Source organism: Netta rufina (assembly GCF_964035555.1).
Source record: "Netta rufina genome assembly, chromosome: 14".
Classification (NCBI taxonomy): Eukaryota; Metazoa; Chordata; class Aves; order Anseriformes; family Anatidae; genus Netta; species Netta rufina.
The window spans coordinates 8430446-8452095 of NC_140137.1; the positions used below are offsets into that span (position 1 = coordinate 8430446).

At 61.4% G+C, this 21650-nt stretch overlaps 1 protein-coding gene across 1 annotated transcript; it reads left to right on the plus strand.

The window, feature by feature from the left end:
• Positions 1-15673: 15673 nt before the first annotated feature.
• Positions 15674-19486, plus strand: LOC311214637 (START domain-containing protein 10-like; the record flags this gene model as incomplete). Its single annotated transcript, XM_084295322.1, has 6 exons — positions 15674-15838; positions 17987-18134; positions 18209-18312; positions 18389-18506; positions 19064-19116; positions 19274-19486. The coding sequence occupies 6 exons, from the start codon at positions 15674-15676 to the stop codon at positions 19484-19486; spliced, it is 801 nt and encodes a 266-aa protein (XP_084151448.1).
• Between the last annotated feature and the right edge of the window lie 2164 nt (positions 19487-21650).

Below are 21650 nucleotides of genomic sequence, written 5' to 3' on the forward strand. Positions count from 1 at the left end.
GGGGCGAGGAGCACGAGGAGAGGTCCTCAGCCCCGTGCTGCGCAGGAGATGGAGCACCAGGGGCCCTTGAGTGCCTGCAGGCAAGGAAAGGCGGGGAAAGGGGGGGGAGAGATCTTTTCATCTAAAAGGTTACATTTGTCCTACTTCCTCCCATCTCCAGCAATTAACTTGAAGGGAGACATCATTGCTAATTGAGCAGTGAAGATCAGGAGCAACAATTACGCCTTTTGACAAGAGACAGCACAAGAGGGACTGCTCCGAGGCTGAGAATGGTAGGGAACGGTTTCTATGGCAATATAACTTTCCTCTCTTCCTCTCCAGCCATAGAAATGATAAAAATGTAGATTTCTCCCTGATTAATGATTTAATGAAAATAAAGAAAATTCTTAAAAAAAATGAAAAGGGGGGGGGAAGAAAAAAAAAAACGAAAAGGAAAAATCGATAGAATGCAATGGTTAGCACGAGTCTGTGGCTGCGGGGAGAATCAATGTCCTTCTGGAGGCTGGACGCAGTGAAATCTATTACGGCAACGTGCCGAGGACTCGAGGCGGCCCCGCCGCTCGGTAATTAGGCAGCGGGCTCACACGGGGAAACGTGAGGGCTCTATTCAGATCTCTGATCAAAGGAGCTGCCCATCAAAGCGCTCCTCACACCGGCTTCTCCAGCAAACCTTCTCACTCGCTCCACGTCTCCCTTCCTTTCTCCTGCCTGCCTCCCCTCACCCCTCCCCGAAATCATTATTTTTAATGTTAATTATTCAGCCCGCTCCCTTTGCGAGGCAGCGGCGTCCCCCCGGGCGGGATGCTACACCCATGCAAGGTGCGCAGTGCGCACAGCAGGGCGTCGGTGCAGAGCCCTGCATAAGCACCCATGGCTGTGCCACGCGCTCTGCTGCCCATCTGCTCAGAGGAGCAAATTGGGGCAGTTTGGGGTAAATTTTTCCATTTCAGGAGGCAGCAGCCCTGCCGTTCCCCATCACTTGCAAGGAGCTGGTGGGGCCCCGGGACAAACATCTCCAGCCCAGGCACACGGAGGGACTTTCCCACCTCCTCAGCTCCTGTTTTATTGCCAAACCGAAGCATAAAACACACATAAACAAACCCAACGGCAAGAAATGGGTTGCTACCAAATCAACAAATTAATCTAATTACAGGGCTGATTAAATCGTAGCGGATAAACCGCCGGCTCCTTCCCAGCGCTCCTCAGCCCCGTTCGGCTCTGTCCCCGCCGCCGTGGGGACGTGGTGGCCGGGTAGCAGCCGAGGTGGGGACGTGGTGGCTGAGTGGCAGCCGTGGTGCCCGGCGGAGCAGGGGCAGCCCCCGTCACAGCCAGCTCGGCTGCAGATGTGAATGGCAAAGGCAGATGCAAAGCGCCTGATTCCCTGGGATTAAAGATGCAGCTCCAGCCTGCGAAATGTATGCGGGAGCCGTCTTTGGAGCGAGATTGCTTAAACCTAAGCCTGCTTTAGGTATTTGAGGAACAATTTTATCAGTGCTGTTTGCAGAGCTTTGCCGGGGCCGCTTGTGCTTCGCCGTGCGCCTGCACATGCCCGCACACACGTGCTCATCCCGGTGCGCTCGTGCAGCAGCTCGCACACACAACGCCCTCCCTGCCCGTGTGCAAGGCAAAAATTTCATTTACAGCTAATCTGTGGTGAGGGCTGTGAGTGCAGGACTGCAGCAAGAGCCAGGCGGGCACCAGGTGGCTGCAGGTGTTTGCTGGAGCTGGCAGGCTTCACGGCTTCGTGCCCTGGCTGCGCTCACTGCTCCCTGTGGGTGCTGAACTTCAGCTCCTGCCTCTTGTGAACCTGCAGAGGGGGTGTGGGGAGCAGCAGGTGCCTGCCAGCATGAGGTAGGGTGAGCTCCCCACGGGCTTCCACTGCGCTACAACATCTCAGAGCATCTCGGAAAACCTCGGTGCATCTCAGAGCATCTCAGTGCATGTCAGTGCGTCTTGGTGCATCTCAGTGCCAGCGTGCACGCTCAGTGGCAAAAACCTTTTAAAAAACAAGTGTTGGGTCTGGTTTCACACACCCTGGAGGGTGGCAGTGATTTCGCCGCCAGCAGCAAGTTGTTTTCCTCTTTCCAGGGCATCCTTTGTTCCTTGCCATCGGTTCTATCAGCTGTTATTCCTCTCTTGCTCTTGTCCTGGCCGTGTTGCTCTGTCCTAGGAAGAAGGGGGTCGAGCAGCAACCCCTCGTTCCCCAGTGGAGGATTATAGCAGAGTGCTGTCAAGCTCAGGAGAAGATAAGAGGAGCTGCAGAGCCTGGCACGGTGCAGAACTCCCTCCCCTCTCGGTGCTCCCTGCAGGACCTGCGTTGCCATAAGGTCAAATAATCAGCAGTGGGGCAAAGCAGAGCATCACCCACCTCAAGGGCTCGGAGGACTGGCAGGGAGCATGGGAGGTGTGAGGTGGTGCTGTCCTAACACACGAGCTCTCAGCTTGATTTTATTTTTTATTTATTTTTTTTAATTTTATTTTTTTTTAATTTATTAATAAATCAATCCTTAACCTGTCCTGGGTACAGACCAGCCCCTTGCTTGCACCCGGCTGCTGCAGCAGTTTGCAAGCTTCCTTCTGCATGCCCATGGAAACGTTCGTGTAGAGCTATATGCTGGTGTCCCTACACATACATGTGCACACGTGTGCACACGCGTGTGCATGCCCGTGTGTGCCCGCGTGAGCGCCGGGTGAGCAGTGCTGTGCAGGCAGGGGCGGGGGAGCTTGATGGAGAGGAACTGTTTTCCAGCCCGCGCTGATGTAGTGTAGCAATCAGAATAACTTCGCTGATGAATATTTAAGCCGAGTGCTGAATATTTAAAGCATTCAATTATTTTAATGGCTTCTAAGTGTGACAGCGGGAGGGGACGGGGGGCTGGCTGTCCCCGGGTCCGGCGGGCTGTGGGGCTGTGCTGTCCCTGGCGTGATGGTGGCACCGTGGTGCGGTGCCGGAGCACGGCTGTGCCGGGCCCTCCTGGCACGCCAAGCAGTGTCCCGGTGCCCTCATTCTTCCTGCATGCCAGCGCCACGCAGTGCCAGTGGCTCCTCTATGACCAGGCACTCCCTGGCCACCAGCTGCCACCTCCCCAGTGCCTGCTGCCACCTCCCCATGCCGTGGGGACAGCTCGGTGGCACAGTGCACGGCAGCCCCATGGGCACCCAAGCGACACGGGCACTCAGCTGGGTGCTGCAGCCCCCAGTCCCCGATGTCCCCTGGAACAGGAGGTGTCAGGGAGCACAGAGGAGCACTTTCCCACTGCAGCCATAAATATTCATAGTCTTCTACTAATTTTCCATGTACTTTTCTGTCACATCCAATTTTATTTTAATTTCCCTTTATAAACCTTCGCAGCTAATGCACTCTGTGCTCCCATGATTACCCCAATCAGGCGGCACTTTCAGCACAGTCCCTGCTGGCAGCTCCTGGTGGAAGCTCTGGGATGGCCACATGTCCCTGCCGCATGCACTTGTGTCCTGCGCGGGGACACGGCTGTCCCCGTCACTGCTTCTCCTGCGCCTGCACCCAGCGCGCTGATGCTGCGGGTCCTGCTCCTGCTGCTCCTTTGGGATGGGCAGGAGGGAGATCGGGACACACCGTGCAGTGGCAGCATGCTGGGCTGTGCCATCCCTGCAATGCTGTGCCGTGCTGTGCCATGCCATGCTGTGCTGTGCCATGCTCTGCTGTGCCATGCCATGCTGTGCTGTGCCGTGCTGTGCTCTGCTGTGCCATGGCATGCTCTGCTGTGCCACACTGGTCACCCAGGCTCAGAGGTGTCATCCCCGCAAGGCTGTGCCATGCTGTGCTGCGCAGGCTGCCCTAGCTCCACAGCTTCATCCTTGCTGTGCTGTGCTGTGCCGTGCCATGCCATTCAGGCTGCCCAGGCTCAGCGGTGCCACCCCTGCAGGGCTGGACCATACAGTGCCGTGCCACGCTGCCCCTTGCCCCGCCATGCCGTGCTGTGCCATGCCGTGCTGTGCAAACTGCCCAGGCTTGGTGGTGCTGTGCTTTCCAGGAGGCACTGAGAGCTGCAGGACAGCATGTGTGTGGCTGTGCATGGGCTGTACACGTGTGGCTGGCCCATGCCAGCCCATTCCAAGGCTGGTGCCTGAGCTGTGCCCTGCCTGGTCGCCACACAGCCCAGGACCCATGCTGCATGTGTCCCCTCCTGCACACCACTGGCTCCCCAGCACATCTCAGTGCCACCGCTGCTCTCACCACACCACCAGACACAGAAGCTGTGCAAAGGCTCAGCCAGCACCAGGGACACCAGGGATGTCATCGGTGTCCCACCTGCAGCATGTCAGCCTGACCAGGGGACAGATCCCCACCCCGTGTGCTGGGACAGAACACGTCCACAGAAAGTCAGGAGACACCCCCGGTGGGACAGGACACGTCCCCTCGGCAGGGTCACACAACAGCAGGCGATGGGAAGCACCGCTGGCAGAAGGAAACGGCGTGGATGAAAATTTGTTCCTTGCCATCCACGGGGACATGAATTAAGGATGCTCTGGGAGCCAGCACTGATTTCCTCCTGGGGGTCCCATGAGCCCCCCCCTCCCCGGGCAGGGCCACGCTGTCCCCCCGCTCCTGCCAGCCGCGGGAAGCCGCGCAGGCTGCGCCAGCTCACTTCTGAAGACCTCTTGATAAACATTTATAAACATTTGTAGTATTTTAAATTTCCCCTCAATAATTTATGACTAGTTATTTTATATACTTTAAAGTGGGTAATAATGTAAAATTCATAAGGCGGGAGCGCTCGGAGTGGCAGCGCGGCGTCGTGGGGCTGGGAGCGAGGCGCAGCCTTCCCCGCCTCCCGCAGCCCAGCTCCGGTGGAAACTTTGAAGGCTGCAGCAGCGGCGTCAAACAGGGATGCGGAGGTGACGAGGGGCATGGGGGCGAGGGGACAGGGCAGGCAGCGTGGAGGCTGGACCGTGGTGGGGTGGGATGAGGGAGGGATGGAGAGGAGAGGAAGCTGGGGATGGAGGGGACGGGTGGTGGGGTGAAGAGAAGGGAAGCACGGTGAGGTGCAGGAGGCTGAGCAGAAGCGGGGAGGAGGGATGTGTGCGAGGCAGTGATAACCACGGCGAGAGAGTGGGGAGAAGGAGGGACAGGGGCTGCAGCGGGGAGGGGCGAGAGCAGCTGGGAGACGAAGATAAAGCAGGAGGAGAAGGGTGCCCGGCACTGGGCACGGGGAGACGGACAGACGGACAGACGGATGTGGGGGTGGACAGGGATGAGCAGAGATTTGGGAGAGGAATCTGCAGGGCTGTGCATGGGTAGGGTGCTTGCATAGGTAGGGTGCATGCAACGGTAGGGTGCGTGCATGGGTAGGGTGTGCATGAGCAAGGTTTAGGGTCTGAGGGCACGGGGCTACTGGTGTGTGTGCAAAGTGTGACTGAGTGGCAGAGCACAGGTACAAAGTGCACAAGTGCAAGGGCAGGAACGTACACACAGGCCACAGGTGCATGAGGGAGAGATAAGCATGTGTGCAAGGGTGTGCAAGGCATGAAGAATTGTGCAAGGGCTGCGTGTGCACCCTGTGCATGAGCAGGGCAGGAATGCTCGTGCAGGGGTGCGCGTGCACGTGCTGCGGCAGTGCACGGGGTGGGCATGCACGTGCTGAACGTGCAGAGCATGAGTGCACGTGCATCTGGTGGCACCGAGGTGGCCGTGTGACGCATGGAGGTGCCCACCCCCTGTCCCCGCTGCCACCAAGGCCCTCCAAGGCAGAACCCCGGCTGCCTCAGACATCCAAAATGCCCAAGAAAAATCCATCAGGAGCTGGCAGACACAGAGAGAGCCCTGCCATAGAATGATCCCATCTTCCGTGCTATATATAGTGCTGCCTTTACCTCCACACACAGATATATATTTATGTGTTCTGCTTCAAGGAGGGTGTCAGGGAGAAGGGCAGTACGCAGGCAGGGCATGTGCAGGACAGCGGGGGAGAGGTGTGCAAGGTGTGAGTTATGGTATGAGTGTATGTGCAAAATATGAGAGCCTGTGCAAGGTGTGAGCACACACATAAGGCAGGAGGAGCGTGCAAAGCGTGGGTGCTTGTGCAAGGTGTGCGAGCTGTCTGCATGCAGGGCACAGGCAGGGCAGGTGCATGCAGGTCTGCAAGCTGTCTTTGCAGGTTTCAAGTCCGCATGCACACGAGTGTGTGCAAAGGGCCAGCAGCTGTTTGCAGGTGGGAGGGCGCTGGACCCCAAATCCCTGTCCTCCCCCACCTGCTGCCCCTGCAGCATTTTGCTCCCCATCTCCAAAAGCTTTTGCAGAAATGGGGTGTAGTGCAGGAGGTCTGGGCACCGCGTCTCCAGCAGGGACAGCAACGCCACTGCAGGACCCAGGGTTCATGAGGTGCAGTGGGAAGCAGGGAAGGGTCACCCAGGGTGCCCAGCGTGGGAAGGAGTGCTGTCAGCAAGGGGAGGATGTCTGTATTTTGATGATAATTTCCCGTGTTCGTGGCTGTCAGGTTCCTGGTTAGCAGCTCCCCCTCCGCAGAGCTGCTCCGAGGGTTTGACACCGCAATTGTTTTCTGAAGAGAACACGCGACTCCCTTCTTATGTATTCCCTTTCCCGGTGTTTGTATTTGCTTCAAAGTCTCCTCATCACCCTGTTTGGTGACAAAAACTCATGTCTGGAGATCAGGGTAATGTGTTGCTTTTCAAAGTCGGTGGAGGAGGGGGGTGGCAGACACGTGTTTTGCTGCGTTATTTACTTCCCTGCGGTGCCCACCTGCCCCCCCGGCACCCACCCTGCCCGCCGGGGTACTCATCCTCCTGCTTGGGGCACCCAGGCGCTGCTCCATGAGGATGCTGAGCCCACCCCGCTCAGAGAGACAGGAGTGCATGGGCATGCTCCAGGGAGCTGGCACCCCGGCCCCAGCTGCTGGTGTCACCTTGGATGGTGGCTGTCCCCTCCACTGTGACCCTGTGGCTGGTGAGAAAACTGGGTGGGAACTGGGGTGTGGGACACCGTGGTGTGTGCAGTTCTGGGGCTCAGCGTGTGCCCGCCGCAGCAGTGGGCAGGCATAGGGAGTGCACAGGGGTGTGCACAGCTGGGTGCGCACCCCATACAGCTGGGTGTGCACAGCTGGGTGTGCACCGTATACAGCTGGGTGTGCACCCAAGAGAACCAGGTGTGCATGGCTGGGTGTGCACGGCTGGGTATGCACTGCATTCAGCTGGGTGTGCACAGCTGGGTGTGCACGGCTGGGTGTGCACGGCTGAGTGCACACCATGACCATGACCGGGTGTGAACTGCAGCACCCGCTCGCTGTGAGCTGGAACTGGCGCGCGGGCAGCTACACTGGCACTGCCTCCCCTCCGTGTGCATGCAGTGCCACGAGCACAGGCAGTTCTCTATCTAATGGATCAATTAATTATCTCCAGAATTCACCTGCATATTGGTTTTAGATGACGGGATAGGCTAACGAGCAGATTAGGCGTGTGTGCCTTCAAGGGAAGGGACGGTGATGGGAGACGGGGGGGTGCTGGCACCAGGGTGCAGCCACAGCGGTGCAGAGGTGCTGAGCTGCAGGGGGGTGCTCCAGGAACGATGCTGAGGCAGAGGACGCTGCAGGACTGGTGGTGCTGAGGCAGAGGTGCTGCTGTGGCACAATGGGGGTGCCCCACCGCAGCATCAGCCCCCTCTTCCCCCCAGCCAGGACCTCTCGGCAGTGCCTGGTGGCTCCGAGCCCCCAGGGATGGCCCGAGGAGGTGGCTGCAGGTGTCAGCCCTGCCGCCCCGTACGGGGGCTCATTAGTGGGACAGGCTGTCACTCAGGCTGCAGCCAGCCCTGGGGACACCCCTGGGGCTGTAGGGACCCCCCGGCCACCCGCAGGCAGGTGGCTTCACACCACGGTGCTGTGGGGATGGCAGGGAGGCTGCACGCTGTCACCAATCCCCACGGGCACCCACCCGGGCAGTGCCACCCTGCAGGGACAGGGATGCAAACGGGGCAAGGCGCAGGAGGCTGCGTGTGGGCAGGGGTGTGGCAGTGCCTGCCACTGTCCCTGCCTGTCCCCATCCCCTGTCCCCAGCCCTGAGAGCACAGCAGCACCGCAGCCCCCGTGGCACTGTGGGCACGGGGTGTGACAGTCCCTGGTGACCTCCTGGTGCAGCAGGGCTGTGGACATCGGGGAGGGACAGCAGATGATGGGCTTCCATCGCTGTCACCTGCACTTTGGAAGCCAGAAAGCCACCCGACATGGTCCAGCCACCTCCCATGCCATGCCTCAGCGTGCACACATGCACATACACACCTGTGTACACACACACACACACACATACAAACACAAGCACAAACCCTGTGCTCTGCAAACCTGCATCGTTTGCACACGGTATAACTCACAAACACGCACACCCAGCGTGCACACGGATCCTGCATGCACCCAGCAGGGAGCTGCACGCACGGAGCTGTGCACACATCCTACATCCCTTGTGCACGCTGCTGGTGCACGCAGACTCACATGTGTACACATCCCTTGCTCTGGGGGCATTCGGCACCAAGATGTGCCCAGGTGCTCATACACATCACACACACACCGATACACACTTCCCTGGGAACGTGTGCTTGCACACCCAGCCTGAAGCACACAAACACACCCATGCAGTGCTCTCAGACCCATCACCTCCATCGGGCACACAGCTGCGGGTCAGGAGCACATGGACGCCCTTGAAGGGCTCACAAGGCACCAGCACATCCCAAACCACCCATATGGGGATTCTGGCCTGACCCTGCAGAGCCTGGCTCTGCTCACATCACCCCAAAACCTACCTGGGGAGGATGTGTGTGTCCCAGATGTGCAAGGATCATGTGTGAGTGTGCACAGATGTGTGCCCATCCTGCTACTGGGCTGCTGTCGCATCCCTCAAACGATTGCTCGGTGCAATGAGGGATTTGAGGACCTTTTCCCAGCTGCAGTAGTGTGAGCAGCACTACGCACAAATCTGTGTACCCACCCCTTAGGGAGAGAGGGAATTAAAAAGGGAGATGGTGTTCGCCATGCAGGGCATCCCAGGTTTCATGCAGCATCTGTCTTTATCCTCTCCTGTGAGTGGAGAATTTTTTGCTGGAAGCTTTTTTCGGAACAGCAGAGGGTGGGAACAGCCTCGGTGAGGGACCTTCCCTGGAGACCCGGGGTCCTGGGCCACTGCTAGCCTGGGTACAGGCACACTGAGCCCAGTGCGTGGAGCTTCACCCCTTCCGAGTGTAATATCAAAAAATGAAAAACCCGAGTGAGTGATGGGGCCGTAGCGAGGCAAATCAATAGTTGACACAGCCAACGACATCTCCGCTCACATTAGCACTGAATGAAGCTGTTTACTCCAACTTTCCCCGCACAAGGAGAGCCGGAGCCAGCACAGGAGCAGAAGATGGATGGCGTGCTGGGGGGCCGGGGGGATTTGTCTTGCCGTGACAGACAGCTTGCAGCAGCAGCCGTGTCCCCGTGTCCCCACCTGCCTGTGGCTGGGGAGCGGGGTGCGGGCACGGTGGAAGCAGGGCTGGCACCGTTTTGTCCTGGTTCATGTCACCAGCAGAAATCTGGGGGAAGATCAAAAGGAGCAGGGGGCTCAGGTCAAACCCAGCCTCCAAGGTCCAGCTCCTGTCCCCGGGTGCAGAACATCACCAGGACGCTGGCGCCCGGCGACACGGGTGACAAGTGGGCACAGGAGGGGGCCAGCACCCACCTCCTCCTCCTTTTAATAAAACATGAACGAGGTGCCAGCATGGATTAGATTCACTTCCCCAGTGACAGAAAATCAAAGGCTTCTCCCATCTTTTCTAGAGGCGCGTTCCTGATTGATCTGGAAGCAGCAGCTCGGTGCGAGGGAAGGAGTCTATACACACCGCAACAGCTCTTTAATTTCTTAATTTAATATCTGACACGTAAAGATTCTCATTAAGCCAGTCAATGAAGCCTGGAAATACAATTTTCGTGCAAACTGTCGCTATCATAACTTACACGAAACTTCAGCTGGTGCCCTGTAAGCGGCGTGATTAAAACCATTCATCTTCCCTGTCAGCCTCCCCGTCACCGCGACACCCGTGCCCAGCGCCGTGCCACCGCCGCACAGGGCCCATGGGTGCTGGGTCCAACGCTGCAGCCCCAGCACCCACGGGTGGGGGCCTGAGGGGCCGGATCCTGCGGGGAGGCGTCCCCAGGGTGGGAGGTGCGCAGGAGGGAGGCCTTGCCAGAGATGCTAATTAGGGAAATGAATTCCTGTTGAGTCTCAGCTCTTCTCGGCCATAGGGAAGATAAAAAGCATTGTGCTTCAGTGCTGATTAAATCCCGAAGACCGAGGCAGGGATTAGTGCCGAAGCTGCTCCTCGGGGTGTCTGCAGCACGTGCACCAAGCGAGGGGCTGGGGGACACGGGGCTCACATGGGGACATGGGCGGTGACATCGCCATCCCAACGGGCAGGGGCTGAGGAAGAGGAGGGGACCCAAGTGTGCAGCTTGGGGTTTGTTCCAGAGGGGTTCACTCTGCAGGATAGTTGGTTTGTGGGGCGCTCAGCTGCAGGTGAGGGACCTGTGGGCTGCACCCATGGTGCTGGGGCACTGCCGTGTCCCATTGCTGGTGGTGCTGTCGGGTAACACCAAGCACTGCCCCCCAGCCAAAGCTGTCCCCACATGCCTTCCCAGTGGAGACGGGGAGCATCCCTGCATCCACACCAGGTCCCTGTCTCTGCACCTGTGCTGTGTCCCCATCCCTGCACCCACACCCCGTGCCCATCCCTGCACCCGCATCACATTCCCATCCCCACCGTGCCCCAGCTCCAGCTGCAGGTTGGCTCCAAAAGCTTCCAGCCCCCATGTCCCACCACCCAGGGCACCCCAAAGGAGAGCTCCACGTCCCCAGGAGGGCACCTTGTGGGTGGCCCCAAGGGAAAGGCTCTGCAGGACGGGAGCCGCTTCCCTCGCCTTCCTCCTGCCTGTTATCTCCAGCCGTCGGAGCTGCCAGCTCCTGCCAGCGCTCGTGCAGCCTGACGCTGGTGCAGCTTGAAAGTGCCGCGTGGCGTGTTTGATGTCAGGATTACCGGCTGGCTGTATTGTAAATGCTAAAATGAAATAAGAAGATTAGAGAAGAAAAGCGCCGCTCCGCAGCGCGCGCCTGCCGATTGCCGCCCGCCGGATCCCCTGCGGGTGACGGGGGCTCAGGCGTCACGCGGCGCAGGCGGTGGGGCCACGCAAAGGGTTAAAAAGGGCCACGAGCACTGTCTTCCAGCCCAGGCAGGGGCAAAAGGCAGGAGGGAGCCTTTTGTGTGTCCCCAGAGCCCTCCACGGGGCAGGTGGGTGCTCCCCAGTTCCCCACCCGTGCAGTGGGAGCCGCTGGAGCTGGCCCCGTGCAGCACCATGCACCTGCCTCCCCCCTTCTCCAGCATCTGTTCCTGATCACGGCATCGTTTCAATCTGTTTGGGAGAACATTTCTCCCCCCGGTTCCTCGCCGGCTACCAAATGCTATTGTTTTTCTGTAGGTGTGGATGCTCGGCACCTGCCCGAATCAGCCACATGTGGGCACGAGCCTCGAGTGGGGACAGAGCCAGTGGCACCCCAAGGGGTCGGAAAAGTGAATTGGAACAACTGATGCAGCAGCTGGACTGTCTGTCCCCAAAATGCAGCGGCCTTGGGGCTCCCAGCACCGCCCCTGTTCCCTGCCCTCAGTGCCTCCGAGGTGGCAGGGCCATGGTGGTAATGAAGTCCGCAAGGGTCAGGGCTGCGGGTGTCGGGAGGCGGGGTTGTAAATGCTATTTTCTAGCTCAGTGCCCTGTAACTCTCCCCGACGACGGTTGTGCTTAAATAAAGCAAATGGTGCATTTTAATCACCTTCACCATCCCAGCCCTGCTCCCTTCCACAGGGCACAGGGCAGGAGGGGGGGACACCCAGGGGTGTCCTGCAGTGCTGCTGGGGCTGCCCATGGTGGCACTGCGGGATGGGGACAGAGGTCACCACGGTGCAGCACCCATCCCTGAGTGGCAGGGCAGTGGTGGGCTCAGTCACTGCTCTGCCAGCGATGGGAGAGGAGCCCCGGTACCCATTTGTGGCCATGTGTGTGTCTGCATGCACGCTCACGTGGGCAGGAGCATGAGTGTGCAAGTGCATGCATGTGCAGGTGCATTTATGCAAGTGTGAGTGTGTGCACAAGCAGTTGTGTGCACACAGAGATGCACGTGCACGTGTGAATCTATATACACACGTCTGCATGTGCGTGCACACTCATGAGGCACACCCATGCCTGCACGGGACACTCATGCACAGATATGTTTGCACCAAGCATGGGCGCACACATGCACAGCCTGTGTTTGCTTGTTGTGCACTCAGGTGTGCTTGCACAGCTCCCCACACCGCACGTTTGCAGCAGCCTTCAGCGCTGAAATCTCGGGGAAATTTCTCCTGGTTTTGCTGGCGGACGGGGCTGGGCGCGGGAGCAGCAGCAGCTGGCACAGCGCGCCCGCGCCGCAGATAAGTTCCTGCCACCAAGTTTCCTTCCCCTGCTCATTTTCTGATTAGCCCCTGTCTGATGCGTCGGCAGCCGCGCTGCACGGAGCTTATTCAAAGGCGGCGTAATCTTTGCAAAGCAGCAAACAGGGGGCAGGGACGCATCCAGCTCCCAGCAGTCGGAGGTAATAACTCCTCGGGGACGCGCTGACAAGCCGCCGGGAGGGCTGTGGAAATCCTTTCTGCGGCTGAGCCGAGAGGATTCTCCTGCTATCCCCTAAAGCCTGCGTGTCACCTAGTCCAATAAATGGCATTATCGGGAAGGTGGCACTTTGTTCCGGCGTATCTCGGCGCTATGTTGGCTTTGCATGAGAAAGTGAGGCTTAGGGGGTGGGGGTGAGCGGGTGGCCGAGGGAGCTGGGGATGGGGACGGCACGGAGACATCGCCCTGGGGTGGCCCTGGTTGTCCCATGTCCCTGCATCCTGCCTGGTCCTGGTGCCGCTGGGCACCATGCGGGCCAATAACTTCAAAACAACGTGGAGATTTGCAGCCAAATCCTCTCGTGAAGAGATTTAGGAGGGTGACGGAGATAATTAACCATCTCTCCCCAAGCATTGACTTGCGGCTGAAAGGGGGAAAAATAACGATGTTTTTCACACGCCTCTTAAATCACCCTGATGCCCAGCCGGGGTGTGGTGCAAACGCAGCTCAGCACAGCAGCTGTGGGGCTGGGAAAGCCGGGGTGGAGCTGAGCAGAGAAGGGATTTGGGTACAGGGGGACAGCCAGGGATGGGGACACCTCGCAGGCCACCTGCACAGGAGGAGCTGTCTGGGGAGAGACCTGCCCTGGCCCTGCATCAGCTGTAGGATGCCGAGGGGTGGCACAGAGGTGCACAGCTACTTCAGGAGGCTTGGTGACACATCACCCAGTGACCCATCTCTGCTGGGACCCGCAGCCCTGCCCATGCCAGCAGGAGGTGGACCCACCACTGTGGGTGCTGCCCTGGCTCTTTCACCAGCTGGGGACACAGGTGAAGGGGAGCTGACTCCACGAGGGGAGGAGGGCAGGGAGAGGTGTCTGAACCTTCCCCCAGCAGCCTGTGTGAGCCACCTGAACCCCAAGCAGGGGACAGTGCTCCAACAAGGCTGTCCCACCACTGTCCCCTTGTCCTGCAGTGTTTCTCCATGCCAGCCCCTGGGGACAGGGAAGTGACCCAACAGGGCTTGATACCCTGGGTGTGCTGGGCGTTATGGGGGGCAGAACGTCCCCTCCTGCCTCTCAAAACATTTCCCTGCTGCCCAAAGCCCCCAAAGTGGCAGCAGATGCCCCGCGTTGGGGCACGGAGGAGATGCCCACCGGCAGCATCCAGCTGCACGGTGACACCCAGAGCTGTCCCCGCCCTGTCCCCCCCTCCCTGGCAGGGCTCGGGGCGGCCAAGGAGGGGACCGTGGGTGGCTTCAGGCCCTGCCAGGAGCGGGGGGGACGTAGAGCAGAGCGAGGAGGAGGAGGAGGAGGAGGAGGAAGGCCGTCGGTGCTCCATCCCACCCCCTGCCTGACGGCGAAACGCAGGCGGCTCCCCCCGGCCGCGGCTCGCCCCCACCTCCCGGCCCTCCCCCGGCCTCTCCCTGTCGCTGTCACCGGTGGAGCACGCGTGACACCCAGTGGGCGACCCACGGACTGCAGGGCCGGGAGCCGGGGACGCCCCGAGCCCAGCCCCAGCCGGGGGCCGGCCCCGATCGCTCCCCGCGGCTCGGCCGCTCCGGGCGCATCCAGCCCCAGGACGGCCCCGGCACCCCCCTGGGGTCGATCCTGCGGGGACAGCCTGTGCAGGGCTTCACCGCCCTCATGGTAAAGAGTTTCTTCCTAATACCTCGTCTCAATCCCTCCTTTTTTAATTTAAAACCACCCCACTCATCCGAGCACTGCGTGTCCTGGTAAAGTCCCTCCCCAGCTCCTTGCAGCCCCCTTCACACCCCCTTGGCCCCTCTCCAGCAGCCCCGAGCAGCCCCCGAGGGCAGCGCTGTGGGGGCAGCAGGGACAGTCCCTCCCTCACCCGCTGGCCTCGCTGCTTGGGGTGCAGCCCAGGATGTGGTCGGCTTTCCGAGCTGCTCACACACACGTTGCTGGCTCGCCTTGCGCTTCTCATCCACCAGCACCCCCGGGTTGCTGGGGGCCGCTCTCAGCCCATTCCCTGCCCAGCCCACGCTCACGTTTTGGGTGGCCCCGACCCCAGCACAGCACCTTGCACTTGGCCCTGCTCAGCCTCGCGAGGTTCCCGTGGGCACACCGAAGCCCTCAGTGACCCTGCAGTGGGGCCTCACAAACCAGGGGGTGGTTTTGGTGACTTTGGTTGTGCAGCTGAGCAGCTGGGGAGCTCCTTCCAGGGGCGTTTGCCCAAGTGAGGGTGCCTCGATGCCTGCTTGGTGGCTGGGCTCAAGCTGGGTGCCGCAGGGTGAGGGCTGGGGCTGTGTTCAGCTTCCCCCTGTGGGTTGGTTGGGGACCCACGTCACCCGTGGCACAGCCCTGCAGGCGAGGCTGCACTGGGAGTGCAGCACAGGCCGAGCCTCAGCCCAGGTGGACACCAAGAAGCTCAAAATTGTGACCAACGGGGAGCTCATGGACATCGCCCAGGTGGGACAGGTAACGCCAGATTCCACCCAGAGCATGGGCAGGGTCCCAGCAAAAAGCACCGGGGACAAGGTAGCAGACAAGAGGGTGACAACTGGGGCAAGCTGTGTCCTGGGACACGGCAGGCGCGAGGCCAGCAGCACGAGGGATGGGGCTGTCCCCTGCTGGATGCCAAGGAGGGCACAGCTGGGTGCTGCATCTCCTCCTCTGTGCTCCTGCCAGCGAGCTGCTGCTGCGAAGTCAGGCTCAGAGATTGCCAGGGGATGGCAGGGACGACAGGGACGGGGACACAGGGGGCCAGGGGCAGCTCTGCCCTGAGAACCGAGCCACCCGCGTGCTGCTACCTGCTGAATAATAGAGGAGCCGGCGGGCAGCCGGAGAGAAACGTGATCCCGGAGAGCCTGGGAAGACATCTGAGCTGCTGGCAGCTGCCGTAGCACCCGCAGGGCAGGAGCCTTCCTCCCCGCCGTGCCGTGTGGCCGCAGGGCTCTGTGCATCCTCGGGGCCGTGAGGATGAGGATGGCCGCGTGAGCCGCGCGCAGGAGCTGGCTCCCCGGGCGGTGAGGCAGAAGGAGCCTCCCTCAGCTCAGCCCTCATGTCCAGGGCGGGGGAGATGGTTTATATCCCGGATGATTCCGACTTCAGCTCCTTCAGGGAGCAGTGCGAGAGCCTGGAGGGCTGGCACTGCCACTACAACAAGGCTGGCATCACCGTCTGGAGCCAGGGCCAGGAGGAAAGCCGCACCGTGCAGAAAATCAAGGTGAGCCCTCCCCTGCGTGCCCCCTGCCACACCAGCGCCCTGCTGCAGCCCACCCCAAACACCGGGGCTTGGGGGATTTGGCCCCAAAAGCACTTCTGCAGCTGGCAAGATGCTCCGTGGGCTCTCTGCCTGCCCCACGCTCTCAGCATCTGGACCAGGATGCTGCTGCAGCGTGTAAATGTGCCCGGGGCACACCCCTGTGTGCTCACCCTGCTGCTGCCCTTGCTCCAGACACATGTGGGAATGACCTTGTGGAGATGGCCTTGTCTGGAACCCCTGGGGCATGAGATGGGCAGGTCGGTGCCTCTCCCCCGGCCGTGCCATCCTGGAGCCCATTGCCTCACGTCCCACACCAGCCGAGCATCCCTGAGGGTTTCGGATGCCCCACGTGCTGTGCCGGGGACTTTGCTGCCTGCCAGGGGATGGATCTGGGATGCTGTCCCTGGGGCTGTCACACCGTGCTGCTCACACCTGTGACAGTGCTGGGTGACCCCGAGTGTATCAAGAGTGGCTGTGGGGTGAGGGAGTCCCATCACATCCTCAGTCCCACTGGTGGGAGCATCCTGTGGGGCAGCGCTCAGCTCCAGAGCACTGTTGTGGCTTTTCTGGCACAGGATCCTCACCGAGGATCAGACAGGGATGGGATCTGCCAGAGCAAGTGTGGCTGGAGCACCTGACCAAGGGGCTGACCTGGCAAGGAGGGCTTCTAGCTAGGAGCACCAGGGAAGGGTGACCACGACCTGGAGAGCTGGGAGGCACAGGGAGGTGGAGAGGAGGCACCTGAGGTAGAGGATGCTGGAGGAGCCTCTTGCACCGCTCTCCTGATCTCAGAGCGGCCGCAGCCCAGCGTGACACCAGGAGGAGGCTGCGGATGCCCCATCCCTGGGGGTGCTCAAGGCCCTGGGCAACCTGATCCAGTGGGTGGCATCCCTGCCCGTGGCAAGTGGCTGGAACAAGGTGATTTTAAGGTCCCCTCCAACCCCAAGCATTCTGTGATTCCTTGAGGAGCTGGGCATGCAGGCACATGGTGATTGCGATGCTGCTGTGGATGGGGGCCCATCATGGTCAAGGCGATGAGGAAGAGGAGGAGGAGAAGAGGCAGGGATGCAGCTCTGACATGGGACGGGTGGTGAGCCAGGGCAAGCTCCCAGGCCAGGACCGAGCAGCACACAAGCCAGCTGGGCATTCACAAGTCCACAGGACTGTGTAGGATGCACCCAAGGGTGCTAAGGGGCCTGGCTGAAGTCATGGAGACTGCAGGAGGTCCCTGATAACCAGCAAGAGGCAAACATCACATCCACAAGGGCAAGAAGGAGGCTGCAGGGCTCCATCCCCGTACAGGAGGTGAAGCACAGCCACGTGTAGGCACCCGATGGACAAGAAGGGACATGGGGACAGCAGCAGGGACTTCGGCACAGTGGTCAGGATAGGCTGGCAGGGCCCTGGCGAAGTCCAGCCCTGTTCAAACAAGCACAGCCCGGCAGAGGATGCAGCATTATAGCTCCCCTTTCCACCACTGAGCCCCATAGAGAAGGGGTCCCAGGAGGGATTGGGGGGCTGAGCATCGTCACGCCATCGCCCAGCCGGGGGCACTGCCAACAGCTCCTTAGTGCATATTTTGGTTGGGCTGCAGGAGGATGGGCAGTACGCTTTAGGGGGGGATTTTGGGGGTGCAGTGATCCCACTGGGGCACCCAGTGCTTCCAGGAGGATGTGTGGGCCCCTCCTGCAGTAGCAGGTCCGGGTGAGGACGGGCTGGGTGCTCCCACCCCACGGAGCCCCACGGGCACAGCTCCAGCCCCGCGGGGCAGGCACCTCACCCCGGGGAAAGCTGGCCCGAGATTGATGGGACCTGCCACCCGCGTTCAAAGGGCCGTCTCCCATTACACGGCGCTGCCGCGCACCTCATCAAAGATGCAAGGCCTCTAACGAGGAGCAGATGACATCTCCTTCCTCCAGCGCCAGGAGGAGCAGGGATGGGGCCATCAATAATGCACGCGCCTGCACCCGCAGGTGGCTCCGGTTGCAGCTGGACCAGCCAACAGGAGCAGCCTCAAGACCCCGTCCCCGGGGGTGGGCACGGTCCCGGGGACCCGAGGGGGACCCCAGGGGGACTTGAGGGGGGACCTGACCACCCGTCTCCCCACAGACCCGCATCTCCTGCAAGGACGTCCCCGCCGAGACGCTCTACGACGTGCTGCACGACACCGGCTACCGCAAGAAGTGGGACTCGCACGTCATCGAGACCTACGACATCGGGCGCCTGACCGCCAACGCCGACGTGGGATACTACTCCTGTGAGCAGCCCCCAGACCCCCCCCCTGCACCCCTGGGTGCCCCCCAGCCGGGCTGTAACCGGGTGTCTCCGCAGGGAAGTGCCCCAGCCCCCTGAAGAACCGGGATTTCGTCACGCTGCGCTCCTGGCTGCCCCTGGGCGATGACTACATCATCCTCAACTATAGCGTCAAGCACCCGGTGGGTGCCCGCGGCCCCGGGGCAGCCCTGGGCAGCTGCTCGGGCAGGCTCTGAAGCTTGTGGGGTCTTTTTGCAGAAATTCCCTCCCCGGAAGGATTTTGTCAGGGCCGTGTCCCTGCAGACCGGTTACCTGATCAAGGCCAACGGCACCGGCGCCTGCGTCCTCTATTATCTCACCCAGGTGGACCCCCGAGGTGAGAGCCGGGAGGGGATGCTGCGGCGTGCTCCCATGGGGATGGGTCTCCAGAGCTGAGAGCCGTGGCACTGCAGAGTGGTTGCACTGTGGGGTTGGAGTGGAAGGGACCCTAAAGCCCACCCAGTGCCACCCCTGCCATGAGCAGGGACATCTCCCACCAGCCCGGGCTGTCCCCAGCCCCATCCAGCCTGACCTCGGGCACTGCAGGGATGGGGCACCCACAGCTCCTCAGGCAGCCTGTGCCAGGGCCTCGCCTCCCTCAGAGGGAAGGATTTCCTCATTAGAGTGAATCTAAACCTATTTTCTTCCAGTTTAAAACCATTACCCCTTGTCCTATCTCTACAGGCCCTTGTACAAAGGGCCCCATCTTTCTTATAAGCCCCTTTAGGTACTGGATGGGGAACCCTCCAGGGCACGGCATGGGGCAGTAACCATCAGACCTGGGGGTCTTGGTCCAGCACCGGGCGCTGCATTTTGGCCAATGCACCCAGCAGGGATTTTGGAGGCTTGTGGCATCTCCAGCTTGGCTCCATGATGGGGCTTTGGTTCTTCCAGGGTCGCTGCCGAAGTGGGTGGTGAACCGGGTCTCGCAGTTCGTGGCACCCAAGGTAAGCAGGGCGTGGGGCCGGTGGTGGGGCCCCAAAGCAGCCATGGGACTGGGGGTACCGAGGGGCTGGTGTCCCAAACCCAGCCCAGCCCCCTGGAGAAGCAAGCGGTGGTGCGGCGCGGGGTGGCCGTGACGGGCTGGACCGGCTCTTCCCGCAGGCGATGAAGAAGATCTACAAGGCAGGGCTGAAGTACCCCGAGTGGAAGCGCAGGCACGACCCCGGATACAAGCCCTGGGTGTACCCGGAGCAGAGCACGCTGCCCAGCCTCAGCCTGGCCGAGCTCTCCCTGCAGCACGCCGACTCGCTGGAGCGCATCGACGAGACCGGGCTGACCGAGGACCACCTGAGCACCAGCGACCACGAGGCCTGACGGGCCCCCACAGCGAGGGGGGGTGGTGGGAACGTGGCACTGGTGCCCCCCAAATCCTCCGTCAGTCCTCCTGTGGGAGCCTGCAGCATGGGTGCTGGGAAGGGGGCAGGACCACCCTGGTGCCCATGCGCAGGGTGCCTGTGGAGATGTCCCCACGCAGGTGGCAGAGTGGGATGTGGGAGTGGGTGCCCCAGGGAGGCAAAAAAAAGGGGGGAGGAGACAACCTGGGGTGGGAAGGAGCTTGGTCTTGCTGCTCTGAGACCTTCTGGGTGTGCTCCTCACACTCCTGTGTGGGACCTGCCCAGGCTTGGCAGCAGCACAGGATGGGACCGTCCCTCTCTGTCCCGAGGTCCTGCCCTGCCAGCCCCACTCCAGGTCCCCCCCGGGCTCTGTGTGACCCCCATCTCCAGGAGCCCCCCAGGTCCCTTCCTGGGTGACAGGTTCACTGCCTCTAGAGTTTGCTGCTGCTGTGGTTTCTGGCACAACAATAAAGGCGTTGGTGTGTGCACAGCCACCGAGCTGCAGGACAGCGTGGGGCACCGAGCACCCCCGGGCTGCGCTGGGTGCCAGCACCCCAGGGTGCTCACCCAGCGGGTGCAGGGGCTGGGAGGGGGCAGAAAGGGGGACGCTGGGCTCTGCACATCTGGAGGGAGCAATGCTGGGCTCTGCACATCTGCACGGCCGCGGGTGGGTGTGCGTGGGCACGGGGCGGCTTCCGCCGGACAGCGGGAAGTTTGTCTGGACAGACGGCGCGGGGGGAACAAGCTGACGAGTGCTGGATTTTTCCACCCACCCGTTTGCTGCAGGATTCCTGCCTCGGAGAGGTTCCAGCCTGCTCTGTGCCGATGCAAACAGGGACGTCACTGCCAACGGGGCTGGGCCCGAGACCTGTCCCAGCAAGGTTAAGGGTAGGGGACATGGGCCAGGACGTGGTGGCCCCCATGAGGATAACCCCCAGGGCCTGCAGAGCCACCAGCCCCTGGGGTTTGGGGTCCCTCTGATCCCCCAGCCTCCCTCTGAGTGCCTCTGCCCTGTGCTCACTGTGCCTTGTGCTGCCCCTTTTGTGCTTCTCCCCATCTCATCCGGCCGCCCACCCCGGCATCCCGGACACAGATGCTCACTGCCCCCCTTTAGCCACCCCACAGCATCACCCATGTCCCCTGTGGGATAAACTCCCCTGGGTGCTGCCCTGATGGGCACCCAGACCCCGCAAGGCGCTGAGATGAAGACCACCCCGCATGGTCGCAGCCTCCCCTTGCTCCTCAGGTGTTTCTCTTCCATAACCAGGCTGCACCTTCTCCTGCGGGGGCATTTTCAGTGAATTTTCTGTGATTTCCAGCCAGCCCTCAGTAGGGGTGAGGAGCTGCTGCCTGAGCGCCAGGAGGCTGGGGGGGAGTCCCTGGTACCCAGCCCATGATGCTGCCCCAAATGTCCGGGGTGACGGTGGCACCGGGTGCACGGGGAGGACAGGAGGGGTGTTGGGGACAGGGACCCGCAGCCAGCGCCAGGCTGTGACCGAGCTCCCAGCATCAAAAGGCCTGGGGGGCCTTGTGATACCCGTGGGGCTGGGAAGGGGACACCCACAACTTTCTGGGGTGCTGGACCCCCAGCATGACATTTTCACCCCAAAAACACCTCGCTGATAGTTTCCCCAGCAAGGGGCCACATGCCAGCATCCCCCAAGCGAGGGAGGGGGCAGGCAGGGTGCCAAGAGGGAGTGTGGGGGGACCGGAGCCCCCCTGGGTGCCCTTGCTGGGATTATGGGGGCGCGGGCAGCGGGGGCTGCGGCTCCCCAGGAGAGTGCATCTGGCCGGCTCTTCCTGCCTGGCCCCAGTGCAGGGATTGGAAAGGAAACGGGAAGCTGCTGCTGGGGGAGAGATTAGTTCAGCAGCAAGCGATGTCAGCCAGCCCCACGGATGGGGGGGGGGGCGCAGGGCCCGTGCTGCCCCCGTGCACCAAAGTATCCGGTGTCCCAAATGTCACCGGGCTAGGGGAGGGTGTCGCCCTGTCCCCGGGCTCTCACGCTTTGCAGGTGACATCTCCTGAGCAGGCAGGGGGGTCCCGTCCCCACCACCCACACTGGGAGCAATGGGGCCCCCCGAGCAGGCTGCCCCCTGTCCCCCCTGCAGCAGGTCTGCGAGAGCGCTGCCTCCAGCCCCCTGTC